Raw genomic sequence first — 20,425 nt, forward strand, 5'->3', positions numbered from 1 at the left:
GAAACTTTAACTACTTTAAATTTCGTTTAATTTAAATATAAATATAAAATTATAAAATAGAGAGATGGAGTATGTTTAGCGGACCTTGGTCATAAATTTAGAGTTATTGATATTGCATGATATTAGTGTTTGTTCATACTTGGAAATATCTTTGACAATATGAATAAAGATTTAGAACAACTTTTGTTTTTATTTTAAAAAAGTTAGTTTTTTCGGCTTCTTCGCAAATAAAATAACTTTCTTTAACCACGCTCTAATCCCCCCCCCCCCAATAAATTGGCCAAGCAAGGGAAAATCCGAGATTTGAATATTATAGGTTTGAGTACTCTACTCGGCTTATTTGATTTACTAGGTTTAATTTATTATTTAATCTATTAATTTAGTAACACATATATTGTTAGAATGAAAGCTACATTATAGAGTAAATTCGCCCTACAGGCTATAGCCAAGCACTTTAAGTCTCCAAAATAAGCACTTCTTTTTAAATTAAAAAAAAGGCACTTTTAGTTTAGTAGAAGCTTGTAACAAATTATTACTCAACGAGGGAAAAAAAGTAATGTTCTGGACTGTTCTGATTTTCAAGAATTTGCAATGTTGCTATAGATCTCATAAGTTTCTTGAAAGCTACAGATATGATCAAAAGTTCAGTGACATTTGTTGGCAAACAAATGGGTTCAGTCACTTTCTTTCCATGCAAAGCCAATCTACTAGGTATTATTACTGATAGTTTCTGGTTACATGTCACTTTAATAGTTTATCACAGGACTGCATTTTCTTTCTTTTGCATAAATTAGTACTTTCTCCACTTTTTGGCAAAATTTATTAGTTTTATATTATTCACGAAAGAGTTGTACCTAAATCAAAGATCATAGTTCTTCTTCTCCACTCCTCCCTTTCTTTTCCTTGTGGTGTATAATTTGTAGTATCATAGTATTGATGTGGTGGACCAAATAGGAAAAGGACTCTATGCACTTTGGAAGATTATATAGGAGTTATTTATGTGATAGGAAAATGACTCTATGCACTAATTGCAAATTTATTAGTTTGCCTAGCTTTGATGGGTTGATGATGATAGATGGGGATTTTTCCTTAGCAATGGGGCAAATAAATCATATGGTGGAGCTGGAGCTGGCTGCTTCACGAAATTTAATAAAAGAAAAAAGAAAGAAAAAAGAAAGAAAATAGCATATAGTAAGATTTTAGAAATTTTCTACAACTAGTTATAGTAGGTCAAGTTACACATGTTTAGTTCATAGGCTTGATGCATAATTTCGTATCTCCTCCTCCAGACATCACATAGGGGGAAAGAACTCATACCTCCCACGTTGGTGTAGTATATTTTCATCCTCAAACTTTCCACACGCTAGCAACTTTATCCAATGTATTATTTTTCACCATCTTCCTTCCCGTGCAACGCCATACAAGGGAGAAAAATCCACACCACCTCCGTTATATTGAGGATTTTTTTTTTTTTTTTTTTTTTTTTTGGCTATCTAAACAAACTTTATTCACCAAGTAATAGTTATGTACAAGACTCAAACAAAAAAAACAAAAAAAAAAAGTTCCTTGGACATATGTCCCAAGTATCAGTCATAACAAGTAGGGACTACACAATCACCTTTGCTATCACCTATAGAATTAGCCTTCTAAACAGACGTAGATTTAGTTCAGGGATAATACTTCATCTCTCTCAACTTGCAAACAATGCTTGGTTTCTATAAATAACTTCTGAAGTTCTCTGCTTCCTCTGAAATCCCTCTCCTGCCAGATGTAATAGATACAAGCAGTAACAATAGTTCTGTATAAGTTCAGCTGGACCAGTCTTTCCCTTCATGTGATTCACTGCCCAGTTCATCTCCTCCATTATATTGATGTTCATCATTTACTCTTTCAATTCTTACTTCATTGTGACCACTTCACTTGGTGTATGTATGCTCTTTTGCCGTAGTAGATTGTAGGGATTATACAACTTACTATGATCGGGTGAGGTCAAAACTCAAAAGCATTTTTGGCTTATGAATTGGGAGTACTAAAGCTTAACATGCTGATTGCATCCTTCTGTAGGAGCTGGAAAGAATTTTCACTCTTGAAAGGTAACATTGTTACTTTAATTATTTTCTCTGTTGCTTCGTTTAAATGGAGAATTTGGTAAGATTGACTTCATTACTTCATATGTATTGCGATCTTTCAAATTACCTCCTCAATATTCAGATATTCTAATCATTGTACTACTGAATAATGAATAAACAAAAAAGCAGATATAACATAAGCCAGAACAGGAAAGCTCTCATAATTCAATCATGTTACTGATCTTCAAGAGTTTTTACAGCATTTAAACCTTTCAAACTCTGTACATTTTTGACAGCTTAGGTTCAAGCCTACATTTCTGCAAATCATTGAACTGATAATGGATCCGAATCTATACAAATGATTTGTTGTTAAGGGATCCTAATTTGGTTGAAAAAAGATACTAAGGAGAGTACAAATGGAGTTAATGTTCTGTATAATCTTGAGCTAACTGGTATCTGCATAAATATTCATCTGTATAAAACAATACCTAACAGCAGCAAGGCTTGAATCCCTTTCTTTAACATATGACTGATTATTAGATCAACAGCTCTTTAGGTGTTAACCCAGTAGAGGTTCCTCCAGAGGTTTCAATGTGGGTGTCTGGAGGTCCATACTGCAGGTGACTATCACCCCAAGTAGTGCACAAACCGCTGGAACGAGACCTAGTGCATACCGATTGAGGGAGAAGTATGGGCATCTCGTACTGCAGTTGTGCAATTCCGGAGAGGATCCTGCATAAAAAGGTGACAGTTGCCAAAGTAAATAAAGAGTTATCTGATGAAAAGAAACTACAAAAAATCTAAGTAAGTAAGAAAAGTGAAATGAATTCCGTACCCTATTTTACAGATTTCTTAACAGAAACTTTATTGTAACAAGTCTATAGTAAAGTAAAAGGATCTCTGCTAGAGGTTATTACAAAGGAATAACGAAAATAAGAGTTCTTGGCTGATAAAAAGGCGAAACTGTTAACTACTTAACTCTGTTAATGAACTTAAGGTGGAGCGAATTCATTGGTTTTCCACAGACACGCTCAGTAATGGATGTTGAAGAATTAGAACGACTACACATAGAAGCTGGCCATTGAACAAGATAACAGAGAAATACAGGAGCAAATGCTTACTCTGATATGACTCGAGAATGAACAAAGCCAACCCACATATCATTTTATCCAGAAAACTCAATGATCCGTACACAAAAGCACAGCCATTTAGATCTCGGCCAACCAAGACACTTTGCATGCCCACTCCAGTCACCTGTTAAGCATATAGGAAAGAGGTGCACATGAAGATTGTAATTGTAGGCTTTCTGATCACATTGCATGTTTTACAATTAATCAAGCATTTTAAATCATTATTTCTTCCAATCCATGTCACAGCAAAGAGCCTGGCTTCCTCATTGAATAACAGAAACTACATACATGTATGCACTTGGCTTTTTTGAGAATGGTGAGGAATATATACATGTATGCAAGGCTTAATGTAACTGAACATAATTCCACAACTCAGAATATTATTGCCCACTCTTCAGTTAAACAAGTCCATGGTTAGTTAAGAACTTAATAGATACTCAATGAGTGTCAAATGTTAAGCAAAAACCACAAGAAATGGCTAGACCTCCTTTGTGAAAAGAGAGTCATTGAGAAATAAATGGAAAATTGTCCTATCTAAGGAGATAAGTATTTCCACATATATAAGGTCACAATTTAATTAACCCACAGTAAGTCCATCAATGCTTAAAGGAGTATTTGGTCCATATAAATTTATCATAAAGGAATTTTGCGCTTAAAGATAGCCCGAGCTGTTCCAAAATGGTTTTGTATCATGCTTTGATTAGAAATTGATGACCATCTAGAAATTGATATGCTACAACAGGATAAAGTGCTAAAATAAAGTTTCAAGACTCAAGATTCAACGTAAGCTCACAGAATATTAACCGTACCATTATCAAGGCATTTGCTATGCCAATCAATACCGACAAGATATACATAAGGGCATTCATGTTTCTTGGAAGCAAGAGTATTCCTGTGCCACAAAGTACCCAAAGGAGACCTCCTACAGTATAAAAGCCCTTCAATCGCTGGCTTGTCCATGTAATCTCCTGCATATAACACAACTATAAGGGAAACAAAAGAGGCAAAAAAAAAGGCTTTGGAAAATTCAGAGATAGAACTGACAAAAAAGTTCTGTTTTGTATGGCACCTGTAGCAGGACAGATACAACGAAACTGCAGATATAAATGATTGCAGGGACCTATCCACACCAAATAAGAACAGGAACAAGAGTTAGTACTATATTTCTTCCCTTGCCAGTTCCTAAATATCAAGAGTTAGTGATAACTTGGTTGGGATACCAAAGCTTTTGAAGACTGACTCATCTGCAGGTCATTGATCACATAGAAAGCAAGAAAGGCCTGCAACCCAAACAATTATAAGAACTGAATCGGTTAAATCCATTTCAGTTTTCTGATATCTATCCAAAAGGGCCAAATCCAAAACAAATAATATTTACCTGGGAGACATTAGTCACAAGTCTGGTAAGCAAGTAAACAAGAGCAACTTGGTGATATAAGATCTTCTTAAACCAATACATCCAAGAAATTCTAACATAACCTTTGACACGAGCTTCTAAATTCAACCTGGCCAAGAAAGGCATATATTAGTGATTAACATCTAAGCAGAGAATTATCAAGAACCTGCCCTTATATTCAACCTAACTTGTTCTCCCATTCCAAAATTAGCATAATTGTCATTTTCTTTTCTGAAAGTACATAACCTAACTTGTTCTTCTGGGATGGAATATTATTTTTCAGCTGGGTTTTTCACAAATGAAGCTATATTTTATGGAGGAGGAAGAAAAGCTGAGCTATATGCATAATCTGGTTAGTGGTTAGCTCCATCAAAATTCTCAAATAAAGTGATTTTATCTCCAGTTCATCCAACCAATGAAATAATAGCTGTGAGAAGGCACGGGAGAAAATATGTTATTGATATTAGATGATAAATACAATACAAGAGGTCCCTATTTATAGCTATACACTACAAGGAGATATTACTCCTCTTCCAATGTGGGACAAGACTACACTATATATATCTATAAACTAACACTCCCCCTCAAGCCGGTGCATACACATCATATGTACCGAGCTTGTTACACATGTAACTAATACGAGAACCAGTAAGAGACTTAGTGAAAATATCTGCTAGTTGATCATTCGACTTTACAAACTTTGTAACAATATCTCCTGAAAGTATTTTTTTCTCTGACAAAGTGACAGTCGATCTCAATGTGTTTAGTCCTCTCATGGAACACCGGATTTGACGCAATATGAAAGAGCAGCTTGGTTATCACACACTAGTTCCATCTTGCTGATTTCTCCGAACTTTAACTCCTTGAGCAACTGCTTGACCCAAACTAACTCACACGTCGCCATAGCCATGGCCCGATATTCGGCTTCGGCGCTAGATCGAGCAACTACATTCTGTTTCTTGCTCTTCCACGAGACCAAATTACCTCCTACTAGAACACAATATCCAGACGTAGAACGTCTATCAAAAGGTGATCCTGTCCAATCAGCATCTGTGTACCCAACAATTTGCTCGTGGCCTTGATCCTCGAATAGTAATTCTTTGCCTGGAGCTGACTTTATATACCGAAGAATGCGAACAACTGCATCCCAGTGACTATCACATGGAGAATCCATAAACTGACTTACAACACTCACCGGAAAAGAAATGTCAGGTCTAGTCACTGTGAGGCAATTCAATTTGCCAACCAACCTCCTATATCTCGTAGGGTCTCTAAGAGGCTCCCTATGTCCAGGCAGAAGCTTAGCATTCGGATCCATAGGAGAGTCAATAGGTCTGCAACCCATCATTCCAGTCTCCTCAAGAATGTCTAAGGCATACTTCCGCTGTGAAATAACAATACCTGAGCTAGACTGAGCGACCTCAATACCTAGAAAATACTTCAATCTGCCCAGATCGTTAGTCTGGAAGTGCTGAAAGAGATGTTCCTTCATATTAGTAATACCATCCTGATCATTACCAGTAATAACAATATCATCAACATAAACCACTAGATAAATACACAGATTAGGAGCAGAATGCCGATAAAACACAGAGTGATCAGCCTCACTACGAGTCATGCCGAACTCCTGAATAATTGTGCTGAACTTACCAAACCAAGCTCGAGGGGACTGTTTCAAACCATATAGTGACCTGCGCAATCTGCACACACAACCATTAAACTCCCCTGAGCAACAAAACCAGGTGGTTGCTCCATATAAACTTCTTCCTCAAGATCACCGTGGAGAAAAGCATTCTTAATGTCTAACTGATAAAGAGGCCAATGACGTACAACAGCCATGGACAAAAAGAGACGAACAGATGCTACTTTAGCCACGAAAGAGAAAGTATCACTATAATCAAGCCCAAAAATCTGAATATATCCTTTTGCAACAAGACGAGCCTTAAGCCGATCAATCTGGCCATCCGGGCCAACATTGACTGCATAAACCCAACGACAACCAACAGTAGACTTACCTGCAGGAAGAGGAACAAGCTCCCAAGTGTCACTCGCATGTAAAGCAGACATCTCGTCAATCATAGCATGTCGCCATCCTGGATGAGATAGTGCCCCACCTGTAGACTTAGGGATAGAAACAGTGGATAAAGAAGATATAAAAGCATAATGTAGTGATGACAGACGATGATAACTTAAACCGACATAGTGGGGATTAGGATTAAGTGTGGATCGTACACCTTTGCGGAGTGCAATTGGTTGACTAAGAGGATACAAATCCGCAGTAGGTGCAGAATCTGATGCGGGGCGTGAATCACCTGGGCCTGATGCTGGATGTGGACGACGATGATAAGTCAAGAATGGTGGAGCTGCAGAAGGTTGAACTGGATTATGTGGAGGAACTGGAGCTATAGGTGGTGGAGCTACAACCGTAGCTGTAGGTGGTGGAACTGGAGCTATAGGTGGTAGAGCTACAACTGGAGCTATAGGTGGTGTAGCTACAACTGGAGCTGTAGGTGGTGGAGCTGGAGTGACTGAATCTCCAAAAGATGAAACTGGTAGTACCTCAGAAATATCTAAGTGATGACCTGAATCTGTGAAGTATGATTGGGTTTCAAAGAAGGTAACATCGGCGGACATAAGGTACCGCTGGAGGTTAGGAGAGTAGCATCGATACCCCTTTTGTGTTCTCGAGAAACCCAGAAATACGCACTTAAGAGAACGAGGAGCTAACTTATCTGTTCCTGGAGTAAAGTTATGGACAAAACAAGTGCTTCCAAAGATACGGGGCGGAAGAGAGAACAAAGGTAAGTGGGGAAACATGACAGAGAATGGAACTTGGTTCTGGATAGCTGAAGATGGCATACGATTAATAAGATAGCAAGATGTAAGAACGGCATCCCCCAAAAACGCAACGGAGCATGAGATTGTATGAGTAGGGTACGAGCAGTTTCAATAAGATGTCTATTCTTTCTTTCAGCTACCCCATTTTGTTGAGATGTGTACGGACAAGATGTTTGATGAATAATCCCATGAGATTTCATAAACTGCTGAAATGGGGAAGACAAATACTCTAGGGCATTATCACTACGAAAAGTGCGAATAGAAACCCCAAATTGATTTTGAATTTCAGCGTGGAAGGTCTGGAAAATAGAAAACAGCTCAGATCGATTTTTTATCAAAAATATCCAAGTGCACCTGGAATAATCATCAATGAAACTGACAAAGTAGCGGAATCCTAAGGTGGAACTAACCCGACTAGGACCCCAAACATCTGAATGGACTAAAGTAAAAGGTGACTCTGCTCGATTATCAAGACGCCGAGGGAAATGGGAGTGGGTATGCTTACCGAGCTGACATGACTCACACTCTAGAGCTGACAAGTGAGATAAACCAGATACTATTTTCTGAAGTTTTGACAAACTGGGATGTCCCAACCGTTTATGTAATAAATCTGGTGAATCAGTAACAGGACAAGTTGTAGAAGGAAGACAAGATGTGAGTCCATGTGATTTAGCAAGGATAAGGTAATAAAGTTCGTTTGATTCACGTTCGGTACCAATGATCCGCCCCGTACTGCGTTCCTGTATAAAAACATGGTTATCAAGAAATAAAATAACGCATTTAAGTGATTTGGCTAGGCGACTAACAACTATGAGATTAAAAGGACTATTGAGAACATAAAGGACTGAATCTAAAGGTAAGGAAGGAAGTGGGCTTGCTTGACCTATTGCAGTTGCCATAGTTTGAGACCCATTGGCCATTGTGACTTTTGGAAGAGATTGAGAATACGAAATAGTAGTGAAAAGAGATTTGTTACCAGAAATATGATCTGATGCACCTGAATCAATGACCCAAGACTCAGAGGATGAAGATTGGGAGAAACAAGTCACGCTATTACCTGTTTGAACAACAGAAGCTATCTAAGAAGATGTCTGCTTACATGCTTTATACTGAAGGAACTCAATATACTCTGCTAAAGAAACCATCCGACTATTCAAAGCATCGGTTCCCATGTCGCTACAATTTGTAGTAGTAGGGTTAACTTGAAATAGTGGAAATAAGTAACTCCTGTGAGAAAACTGAAGAAATAGCTTGAAAAACACTGCTTACAGTAGGAAAACAGAACACTGTTCAGTGCCGGAACACTGTTCACGCCGGAAACACTGTAGCTCGCCGGAAAATTTCAAAGTTGTCGGAATTTGTTGTAACCAGGATGGATAGACTCATAATTCCTTTGCGAGCAAGCTGTCTTGAAGAAATATTTTCAAAAAATGGCCAGAAAGGTCACTGTTCACGCCGGAAAAATATAAAAGTGGCCGGAATTTGATTTGAATTATATGGGTACGCTCGGAATTTTGAGGAGAGCACACTGTCCTGAAGAATCTTCACGAAAAAATGGCCGGAAAGTGGCCGGAACCCTCGCCGGAAAAGTCGTTGCCGGCGCGTGGAGGAGCGTGGCGGCTTTTCTGCCGGATAAAATTTCAGGGGTTGGTAGCCGGAGGGTGATCTACCTCGTGGTGGTGTTGGTTTTAGGTCACCGGAAAAATTACACGATGACTAAGTTCTTTCTTCCCGGTTAACGCTGGAATGACGCACAGCGATCTTTTCTCACTAATGCTCTGATACCATGTGAGAAGGCACGGGAGAAAATATGTTATTGATATTAGATGATAAATACAATACAAGAGGTCCCTATTTATAGCTATACACTACAAGGAGATATTACTCCTCTTCCAATGTGGGACAAGACTACACTATATATATCTATAAACTAACAATAGCAAACAACTACATTTCCTTGAAAATCAGTCCCAGAAAATAATGCAGCCAATAAATTCAGTCAAAAGAGAGAAAATAAGACATGTGCAGACCTTGGCTCTCTGGTTCCAAGATGAAACACGCCCACAAAGCAGCTTCCAATGAAAATTGATATATATGCAATCCAACGATACTGCATATTCAAAAAGTAATGAGAACAAGCCAAAAGAAAATTTAGAGTAAGCAGAACAGCCACTGAAAGGTAACATACCTGATTTTCTATAGCAGCAGGTGTCCCTGCTCCGACGACATTGAACACGGCAAAAGCAACTGCGTATAAGCTAAGGTTTGCAATCTTCAAATTCACCAGAACAAACCAAAAGTTAATGATTTCTCACATGCGCAAGGAAATATAGCATGAAGTCATGGAGGAGATTACCAACCATCGTAAAAGCATTGCGACAACTAGCTAAAACTACTCTGCTCGTCGAGTTCAGTGTAATGCAGTTCACCATCGACCTACAGCAAGCATCAAATATTCTGTTACCAACTTCCAAAGAACTATCAGCTAATGTTTGAGTTATACTTGGTGAAATTTCATAAGGTGTTCATGTGCTTAGAAATTTAAAGTGGTTCTTCAAGTTATTTACAGTTTAGTTATTTTACCTACATCGAGAAATTCAAGAAAAGTTTAGCATGTTGGCAGAGCAATTACTTGTCAAAAGATGGTAATCTCATGATTATTATCAGGATTCTATGTAGCTGCAGTGGGCAAAAGTGATGACCATTCCAGCTGGAGGGTAGAAGAGTGATAACTTCCACAATCAAAGATGATCTCCTTGGGTTTAGGGGCATAAGGGTCCTCGATATAGCTTCATTAAAAAAATATGTGTGGTTTTGAGGACATTTGAGTGAAAGAAGGGAGTTCTGGAGGAGGATCAAAGGAGATAAATATGGAATGGAACTTTAGTATTGAAGAATGAATGCATGGTTGTCCTTATAACACTGTTCTTTGAGAGGAAAGAATAAAGGGACAGGCAGACATGTACGAAAAATATTGAGTTAAAAATAGGGAGGGGGGAAAGTTTTTCATTAGGGAATACAAATGGTATTGTTAGAGGAGTCCAGAGCAAGTAATATTTACCAAGATCTATACAGTTTACTATCTAAACCAATCAGGAAGCTGTTGTAGGGGAAATAGGGAAGAGCATATCACAGACCAAGCCCATGGTACATCTTGTCCGCTTTGTCTTAACAAGCTCACAGCTTTGTCCCTTGGACAACCCATATAGAGCCCGAAAGTGCGTGTACCATGTGAACATGTTCTCTGTACTATATAACCCTTCATTTTTCTCTCCCGTTCTGATGTGGGATTTTCCTAAGATGTCATACTACACCCCCTCTTCGGAAGTTTGCTAAAGTAGAAGCCTACCAGTCTTCTGTCATGGCCATCACATACACCTTTTTTAGTGACTCAACGCCCTCGCTGAGGTTTGCCCCACCATCGTATTGCTGGAATCCGACTCTGATACTGTATTTGTTAGCACAGTCCACTAGTTATACTGTCCATTTCGGGCCCAGACCAACACGGCTTTAAACACGTCATTGTGGTCTAAGGCTTGCTTCCTTATATATCTAGCATCTCTAATGAATTTTGCCAATGATGAATTTTGCCTAGGGTGTTACCGAGCAGTACGAGGAATTTTGGAAGCGTACAATTTAGAGGTGCTGCCAGGGATTGGCCGATGGAGAAGCTGGAGGAATTTCTAACTTGTTATATTCATCAAGGTTCAAGCCCATGGCAGAACCCTGTCATTCTCATGGAAATATTACTATCCAGTCCTCTCATTTACTGCAGCAAGGGGAGAGGAGAGTTTTCTTCTTCAGCAGCATGGAGAAAGATAACTTTTTGGGGTGGAAAGCTGCATGGATTACCATTCTTTTTGCTCATAACTTGAGGAGGAGGAGGAGGAGGAGCACAGCCGTTAGCTGGTGTTTTTTACATAAAGGGTTGGGTGACGATGCAGATCATTCACTTAGTCACAGAAAATGTTCCTCAAAATTGCGGATTAACATGTTAAACCCTACCCTTGGAAGGTAAGTGGAAAAAAAACTTTCAAACATATTAATAAATTCAACAAACCACTAACCAGAAATAGAATGACAAGTCTTTATAATGCCCGGCACAGTAGTATTGTAACATTTAGCAGAAGAAGATAGGTAAGAGCAGACAATTACATATGTGATACTTGAGTAGCAGCCCATCCCACATTGAAGATTGCAGCAAACACACTGTAACCGATTGTTTGCAGCATAACCGAATCGGAACCAATTAGTTTGCAAGGCAAGCAACCGCCAAAAACTGAAGAAAATGAGACACCAACCAAGACAGATCCTGCAAGATGCCATACTTTGAAATGCCCAAACCTGTCTATCTATCATGTAAAATGACAGATGTTAGTTAGAAGGATAAATTTAATGTCGAAAAAAAACTATGTGCTACTAGCATGGGATTGAGGCGTAGTTGTTATTATTTTTGTAAAAAATTATGTGCTGCTATTATATCAACAGTTACTTATTGCATTTAACCAATCACTGTGTTACAAGAAAATGACTGCATAAACCATAAATTTAAATACTCATAAAAGAAAAACTATACATTTTATAATGGATAAGTGTAAGCTTAGATGAGAAAACGGTGAAAATGGCAGAGCATGTTCTCATTCAGCAATGACTTCATGATCTCTCTTAGGAAGTGAAATTGGAAATATCAGAACATGTTTTTCTTATGTCCTCTCCCCCGTTATCTGGAAAAATACAAGTTGATGCTTTGAACCGGCTAGGTAGTCAAAGTTAGCAAAATTTGCATATATTTGAATTTAAGTTTGTATTTTGAGCTAAGTGTGTATCAAAGATGTTCTGCATATAGATTTGTAAAATACATGTGTTATAGCAAGTGACGGAGTTTGGTTAATACAGCAAAGTTTTTAAAAAGTGTGAAAAAGGAAGTGAATATAATAAATTATTAAGTTGATGCTCTAAGATAAGGTAGTAGTTATGTTATGGAGAGATACCAGTTCACCAGCAAATACAGTGGTCAATCCATCTGCAACTTGACCTGAGAGCATTACAACTGCAGCATCACTGAGAAACAAACAAGGTACACATGAGCACACAACCAACAACTTCACAACCTAAGGTCTGCTGGAGTTTTACCCTTTTTCTTTAAGTTTATTGAGGAGAGGGGTGAAGGGTACTGAAATGTGAGGGATGCAGGAGTGCAGAAGTCACATGCTTGACAAATTGTGGAGGGTGCAATAATGGCCAACATGAATGGGGTGAATCGGGAATGAAATTCCACTATTGGACTTGAGAGTCCAGTGGCGCCCTTTAAGTCTGGATTGCATTACCAACCGGTATCTCTTACCAGTTTAGGCTACAGATATACCTTATGATATTTGTGTCCATAAAATGAAACCAGTCTTTCTAATTTGACTAACTAGAAGCTACGCCCTATCAGGTAGGGCCACTCCACTGAACTCATAATATTCATGAAACACACTCTAAAAGAAGTACATAAAGTTGTGGGAAGCATTAACTCAAAATTTGCAAAAAAGGTGCGCAGCAGACATTAGATAGCTATCAGCAGCCAAGCTAGATCACGCTAAAGTAAAAGTAGTACATGTTAGTTTAAAAACGCAAGAAGCGCAAGGGTACAATTCCTTTTTTCCTAATGCTAAATCGATCATTGGAAGACGCGTGCTTACTAGCATACCTAACAGCAAGAAAATGAGTAACGAACCTTGGGGATAATCCAATATCTGTCAGAAAAACTAAGAGATAAGTGAACCAACAGGCTGATGTTATGTCGTTGAGCATGTGCCCAACACCGTAATAAAACACTGAACACCTTCCAAGGGGTTTTGTACATGATTCATCATCCTGATTATGATTAACCATTATGTTATAGAAGTTTCGGCAGTGGTTTGGTGAATAGGAAACCTGCAATCCAACAAATGAGACTTCAAATGCAAAATTACAATGTATAAGAATGAACCCTGTAAAAATGACGTTAAATTCCCTCAGAGTAGACATGACTTAAACACACACAATATTCAGTGAGAAAATCGAACCATACAGCAAAAACCAACAAAAAAAGTAATGAATGGGGATGCAGTATACACAACATTATCACTCGTGTGCTAACAGGAAATTTACATCTTACTTGCAATCTTACGCAAGTATAATGCTAAACACATCTTGTCCGAGGTAGACTGTTACATATTTCACAGTATAAACACCAAATACAGCATAACCTAGAAACTAACAAAGTACAATAAGTGAAGACTTAAAATAACTGAACCACCTCAGATGCATGATGGAGACACAAGTATGTTGCATAAAACCCACATCAAAGAAGGGTATCAGATTGTGAATTCATAGCCAATGTCAGACACTTCCTTATTCTTACTAATAGTGGATATTTAGGTGAAATACCTTACTCTAATAGACTTCTATTAGCTCTTGAATTAGACCAGATATCCCTGAATGTTTTTAAGTGATGTAACGTTGACATTTTGAAAACTGCATTTATACATCTATCATAGCTTTTCTCCTTTCCTTCCATCAGGACAAGAGCAATTATGACTAAATTTAATGCTTATAATCAACTATCTACTCTCAGAAGTCCTTGCTTATAAGGATCAATTACTACTTGTACTCCCTTAAAGACCACTCATGAAGTCATGAAAATTCACTTAACTAGTAGTACATGCTTATACATTGCTTGAAATTCGAACCAACTGCTTATAAATATCCTCCTATACTAGTCATGACTTGATGCAGAGAAAACAACTAGATTAGCCCAAATCCTTATTCTATTGAAAACACTTGGGATCAAGAAATCAGTCCTTCTAGTAAACCCATCTCTGCCAAAACCCAGAAAGGTCAACCTCTCTAGATGCTCATCTAATCACTCCCAAGAACAAAATGAAACAAGAAAATATAATCAAAGGTCCACCTAAGAATAAGATGGTCTAAAACCACAAAAGGTTCCAACCCATGAAAGCTTAAGCAAAATTAACTCCTCATAATTCATTTAAAATACAATTAAAACAGCTCTGGAAACAAACAGGGGAACAGATTTTGACGAAATTGAAAGAAAAGTGTAAAATTTAAACCTGGGTGTGAACTGAAAGCTATATAGAAGAACCCATGATTTATACAAAGAGAAAAAGAAACTAATCTTGGATCAACAAGAATGGAGCAAAACAGAATTATACTTTCTTGTAATACAAACCAATCAAAAAAGTAAAGAACAGTTACTGGGTATGTAACGTGAATTAGACGCACCCCTTTTGTTGTTTTCTGTTAGTAGTAGTATTTTGCTTCTTCCTTCACTGCCACCGTTTTCCCACCACTGAATTGAAAGCAGCCTCCTTTCACATATGGGAAGTTCAAAAAAGCAATAAAAGAAAGAGATCTTTTTAGTCTTCTTCTAAATCTTCTTTCCACCACTGACTGACAGTCTGAGAATTTTGTTTGTCCTTTTCCATTCTTTCTTTCTTTATTTAGGATTTTAGGAAGATATTAAGCTCTGAAATGAATTGGGATTGTGCATTTTCTTGCGCCTTGACATTGTTTTTGTCAATTTCATGTGGGGCCTCTTCCTTTAACCGCCGAATCTTGGCATTCGCAAAAATATAAAGAAATAAATTAGAATCTTAAACAAAAATTAAAAAAGATTCTTGCCTTAAGTCAATGACAAATCTTTTCCGAAAGTTTACAAAATTACAAAATTACAAAAATTTAAAAAGATTCAAAGTTGGAATGCTTGCAAGATTAAACTAAAATCATGTCTACGTAAGTAATTGAATAGGATTGTTCTTCAGTTAATCAACTTTAAGGCTTAAGCTTGTAAATTATACTTATTATTAATTTCTTTCACCTATAATACTTATTGATTGCAATAATGAGTATTTTTCAATAGATTATCTCGTTCATTTTGATCAATACACTCTCTTTTTGTTTCCATTTAATTGTCATGTTCAACTTAGGAATTTGAACGAGTATTACAATAAGATTTATAAACTCAATTCTCAAGTGAAAAATAAGGAAGCGAGTTATGTTGACAGTTCAAAGGTTTTCGAGTCGTCAATTGGAGATATCTATACCTACTATTCAAATACTCCGGCTAAATAAGATAGTCAATGGACTTTAGCTAGTAATCAACAAAAAAGTCCAATGTTTAACCAAAAATAGATTTCTTGATCAAAATCAATATCTAGAAGAAATCGAGTTACTGATAGCCAAGATTTACTTTACTTTTCCAACAATTTTGAAATAATAGATCAAAGAATGAGAATAATTGACAAAAAAAATAAGAAATGAACTGATAATTACTCCTAAAATTAAGGCTTAAAGCTTGGAGAATAAAGCAAAGAATAACAGTATGAATTTCAATAATTATCGTTACTTGCCCTTACAAATGAGACTTCAGTCATTATATAGGAACATATAATTATAACGGTTCCCTTACATAATTTGGGCTCACTAATGGTATTAATTGTATTGATTGCATGTTACCATGTTTAACCATAACAGAAACATTTATGACTAGAGATTCCTTGTAACTGCACCGATTTTCCTTCCTTATTTATGTCAGGTTCGTGTATCTTCCCTTCTTTGCAGTCTTTATTCATTTCGCTCTTGTTTCTCCTTTTACAACTGTCATGTCCGATTCTTTCTTCAATGTAACCCCGTGGGTGTTTCTCCCGTGCATTTTCTGCATTTTTTAATTCGTCTAATTAAGAGTGCCACTTGTCCTTACATCGATGTTCCACGTATCATACTCCGTCAGCTTGTTGATAGTCCACGTGTCATATTTTTTTTCTACCAATACAGATACCCCCCTCCCCCCCACTTTCTGAATATTCGAGAAGTGGTAAGTTTTTATGGCGGGAATTCTTTGCCGCCGTTTATCGAGTATCATTATGCCTCCTTCAGAATCGATGCGACGTATGTCACATTCATTTAATGCACATGCCACATGACTTCTTATGATTGGTTCTGTAGTTTCTCAGCGCTTTTTTAGGATTTTTTCTGCGGCTGCGTCAGTTACGAAGTGATGGTTCCATTATGATGCTTCATAATGACCAATTTTAATGACAGTTATATCTCCTTATAAATACTTCATACTTTTAGATTTCTTGAAACCTTCTTCCTTCTGTATCCATTATCTTAGCCCTTCTTCATATCTCTGTACCTTTCCTCTGTATTTTCTTTGTTAAACATGTTTTCGTCAACACCAGACTCTCGCAAAGTTATGATCATCAACGAGCTTGCTCCTTCTACTGCCCCTACTAGAAGTAGGAGAGGTGGTAGACTTCGTAGCCTTGGTTCGTTATCTACTCGTGGTTCCTTTTCTCAAAGTAGTTTTGCCAGGCCATCTTCTTCTGGACCTAGGGCTCCTTTGACCCCTAGATCCTCTTCTAGAAATAGAGAACTGAATAAACATATGCGTGAGCCTACAGTTGCTATGATTATTACTCAAGATTTTTTTTTTTGTATCAGATCGTGAGACCATGAGGAATCAAGTCTCTTCTATAGTTTCCATTAACCATGCTGAACTTTACCGAAGTTTAATCACTCTTGGTCTTCTTTTTTTAGTTCGACGAAAATGTCATTGGAGACCAGATTTTCAGTTTTAATCTCTGGTGCATATCAAAGAATCACCTCTTACCATGCCAGTTTTTCTTTCGTTTATACCTACCCTTTCACCTTAAGGTTTAAGCCTCCCATTGATCCAGTGATCATCGAGTTTTGTCGTTATTTTAATGTTTTCTTTGGCCAGATTGGTCCCATCATGTGGAGGGCTATAACATGCCTTCGTTATTTGTCAGATTTGGTCTCCGTTCATTTTACCTTTCATCGCTTACTTCATCTTTACTCCCTCAAGTTGTTTCGTGAATGGGTCTTTTCCCTCATGGCTAGAAGTAAAAGGGTGTTAGTTAGCCCCAAGGATGAACGGGACCGTGGCTGATACGCCCGCTTTGTTGCTGCCCCCACTAGTGGGTTAGTGGGTGAAGAAAACATGCCTTTTCCAGAAAAATAAAAATTTGCACGTAAGTTTTCTTTCTTTTTATATATGTAGTGAATTCATTCATGTAATCACATATCCATTTTTTCAGCAACCATGGAAGTCTTTGAAGAAATTCCCGACTTCCATTCTTGGGTAGAAAAGATGTTGACTGTTGCTCCTATGGATAAAAGATCTTGGAAAGTTCTTTCACAAAAATTCTATTGGAAAGTGAAGACGCACGGTACTCTTCACCCTCGTAGTTCTTCTCCTTATTTTACTTGTTCATATGTAAATTTGTCATCAACCCCCTCTTTTTATTAGGGTTTTCTATTCATGGCATTAGTCCCGCATCTGTTCCATCAACCAGACTTTCCGTAAGTCTTGCTCAGTAACGGATTTTGAGTGCTTCCTCCTCCAAGAGAAAAACTGATGAAGCTCGTGGGTTTGATGATGAAGAGGATGTAGAATCAGGTTCTTTGGTGTGAAAACCGCGTGTCAGGAGACGCGTGGTTTCTGATGATGAAACCCTTATTTCTCACGATCCTCCACCGAGTTCAATTCCTTTCAGGCTCATTGATGAGCCAGAGAATATTCCTTTAGAAATTTTTGGTGAAGACGCTGGTAACACAGCTAATTCCCCATCTAGTCCTGTTGATAGGTTGTTCGCCCATGGCCTTGAGGGTGAAGAAGGCCTCAAGCCTGTTTCTGAAAAATTACCTCTTACTTCCCTTCCAGTTTCATTTACTGTTAACCCCCATGTGTCTTTACCTGATATTACTCCAGAGTTTGCTCCCGTTGCTGCTTCTCATATAGAAGTTGAGCCTTCTAGCAGCAGGAGGGAAATGAGAAAAGTTGTAATTGAGGTCCCTAAGGGTGGAAATTTATTGAGGAAGTTTGGTCAAGCTGATGTATGGCTGAAACCATTGTTAGGACCCGTGGAGAAGAAGAAATTGGAAAGCCATAGTTCCCTGACCTTAATGAATGACATTGTTCATTCTTCTCTTAAGGTAAAATTTCCTTCCTTCTTTTTCCTCATTCGTAACTCTTCTTCTCCTACCTTTTTTGTAGATTAATTTGATAGGCACTAAGCTTATGAAAAGAGTCTCTCAAACTGACCAGCAAGTAATTGAATTGCGTACCAAGGCTGACAACTGGAAAGAACAATTTGAAGGTCTTCAATTGGAGAAGGACGTTCTTACAGAAGAGAAATGAGCTTTAGAACAACAAATGAGAATAATTTCCGTTGAGTTAGCGGTTGAAAAAGCTTTTTTAAGTCAAGTCGGGAAGGATAAGGTAGACTGGAATACTCTTTTGTTGAACAACATTCCAATGCTACTGAATAGATAAGGGGTTTGAAAGAACTCCTTAATCAAAAAGAGGTTTATGCGGGTGAATTGGTTCAAATGCTTACCCAAGCTTAGGAAGATCTCCACACATGTACAGATAAAATTCAGTTCTTGGAAAGTTCTCTTGCTCCTTTAAAGACAACTTATGAAGCCTCGAAAGCAGAAAAAGAAGAGTTGAGAGCCGAAATTGATCAGTGGAAGAAGGACTACGAGGCCCTCGAGGATAAGTTATCGCTAGATATTAGTGATAAGTGGAGATTTTGACTTCTTATTAGTATCTTTTAGCTTTTATTTTAGTCCGAAAGTATTGAATCGTGTTCCCGAAACTAATAAAATTTTGTAAAATTATAGGAATAATGGAAGTTTGGTCTCCCGAGATGAAATCCGACTCAAAAAGAAGTGTTCCGAAGCACAAGGCAATAAAAGGCGTAGAAGCACAAATGTGCGGTCCACCGAAGAAATTGCGAACCGCAAAATTCCATCTGCGGCCACAAACCAAGAAGAAAAATTTAGTAGAACTTTCAGCAATGTGTGGACCGCACATGAATTGTGCGGCCGCAGAACTGGGCTAAGAGTTTAAGATCATAGAGTATGCAAAAAGACCAAGTCTAGGAGCCTTTGTGAATTGCGGAGCGCACAGTAATTGTGCGGCCGCAGAAGATTGCCTTGCGGCTGCTGTCCAAAAATGTGCGGCCGCAAAAGATTACCTCGCGGGTGCAGTTCAAAAATGTGCAGCCGTAGAACCCCACTTCCTGCCAGCTCAAGCAATGTGCGTACCGCACATGGAATTGTGCGGCCGTAGAACCTCCCGAGGGGCATTTTTGTCTGAGATTTTCCGCCATGTATAAATAGATGAGTTTCACAAAATTAGGTCAAGTTTGAACATCTGAAGTTGTTGTAGCCGTTTTTCTTTACTACTTTAGGAAGTTTTACATTATTTTGGTGTATTTACATTAGATTTCATTATTTTAATCTTCTATTATGAGTTTAATTAACTTTCCTTCTTTATTTTCTTCAAATCCCATTATGAGTAGCTAGACTCTTACTAGGGTTGTGACCCAACTCTAGTGTGTAAACCTTATGGTATCTAATTTAGTGCTTGTTTATGATTGGGTGTTGATTATTTAGCTTAGTTCATGCTTCAATTTTAGAATTAATGATTGCAAACATTGATTTATGCCTATTTGACTTAGTCTCTACTTGAGAAAGAGGGACAGTCTAGAAAAACTTAGCTAACAAGGAATTGGATCAATTGAGAGATTGATTAACCCAATTAAAGAGTTCAACGTAGAGATAGTAATAACCCGACTTGAGCTTTTATCAACTATTTTGGTTGATACTCATTTGGTCTTGAGAAAGCTAAATTGGGCAAAACCACTCTCTGACCGAGAGGTATTGAGTAGATAATATAGAGTTATGAGCTACAATATACCCCAATCAACAAAACAAGCATTACCGTCTTTACCCCATTAGGCAAACACCTAGGTTATGATCACAACCCTAGGCCTTTAACCAAATTGGAAAAAACCCTCAAAAGCATTTATCTAGAATCTATTTTCTTTATCTTTCATTCATTAGAGTAAACGTAGAAATAGAAAATAAAACCTTATTGTGGAAGTGCAATCTTAGATAACCTATTTGCTTGCTTC

The 20,425-nt window shown here is 37.8% G+C and overlaps 1 protein-coding gene across 3 annotated transcripts; it reads right to left on the reverse strand.

Annotated features, from left to right (window-relative positions):
* Positions 1 to 2,266: 2,266 nt before the first annotated feature.
* Positions 2,267 to 14,989, reverse strand: LOC107774742 (uncharacterized). 3 transcript variants are annotated; one of them, XM_075238873.1, is made up of 13 exons: positions 14,703 to 14,989; positions 13,153 to 13,352; positions 12,425 to 12,494; positions 11,589 to 11,785; positions 9,794 to 9,869; positions 9,622 to 9,705; positions 9,464 to 9,543; positions 4,578 to 4,704; positions 4,420 to 4,479; positions 4,269 to 4,319; positions 4,009 to 4,167; positions 3,191 to 3,323; positions 2,267 to 2,801 (listed from the first exon to the last, which is right to left on the reverse strand). In XM_075238873.1, exons 2-13 carry the CDS (start codon positions 13,308 to 13,310, stop codon positions 2,629 to 2,631), a joined length of 1,368 nt encoding a protein of 455 aa, XP_075094974.1. In that variant the 5' UTR covers positions 13,311 to 13,352; positions 14,703 to 14,989; the 3' UTR covers positions 2,267 to 2,628. The 3 variants fall into 3 exon arrangements, with proteins under 3 accessions (XP_075094974.1, XP_075094975.1, XP_075094976.1); XM_075238874.1 differs by lacking the exon at positions 14,703 to 14,989 and adding an exon at positions 14,531 to 14,666; XM_075238875.1 differs by lacking the exon at positions 14,703 to 14,989 and adding an exon at positions 13,848 to 13,871.
* Between the last annotated feature and the right edge of the window lie 5,436 nt (positions 14,990 to 20,425).

Source organism: Nicotiana tabacum, chromosome 19, assembly GCF_000715075.1.
Source record: "Nicotiana tabacum cultivar K326 chromosome 19, ASM71507v2, whole genome shotgun sequence".
In the NCBI taxonomy this organism is placed as follows: Eukaryota; Viridiplantae; Streptophyta; class Magnoliopsida; order Solanales; family Solanaceae; genus Nicotiana; species Nicotiana tabacum.

Coding starts and splice junctions, on each gene's coding strand:
- LOC107774742 (XM_075238873.1), bottom strand. CDS start 13,310: ATGGTTAATCATAATCAGGATGATGAATCATGTACAAAACCCCTTGGA. Junction 4,480..4,577: donor TTGTGACTAATGTCTCCCAG/GTAAATATTATT, acceptor TTTGGGTTGCAG/GCCTTTCTTGCTTTCTATGT. Junction 2,802..3,190: donor CATTCTCGAGTCATATCAGA/GTAAGCATTTGC, acceptor CTTTTTATGCAG/GATCCTCTCCGGAATTGCAC.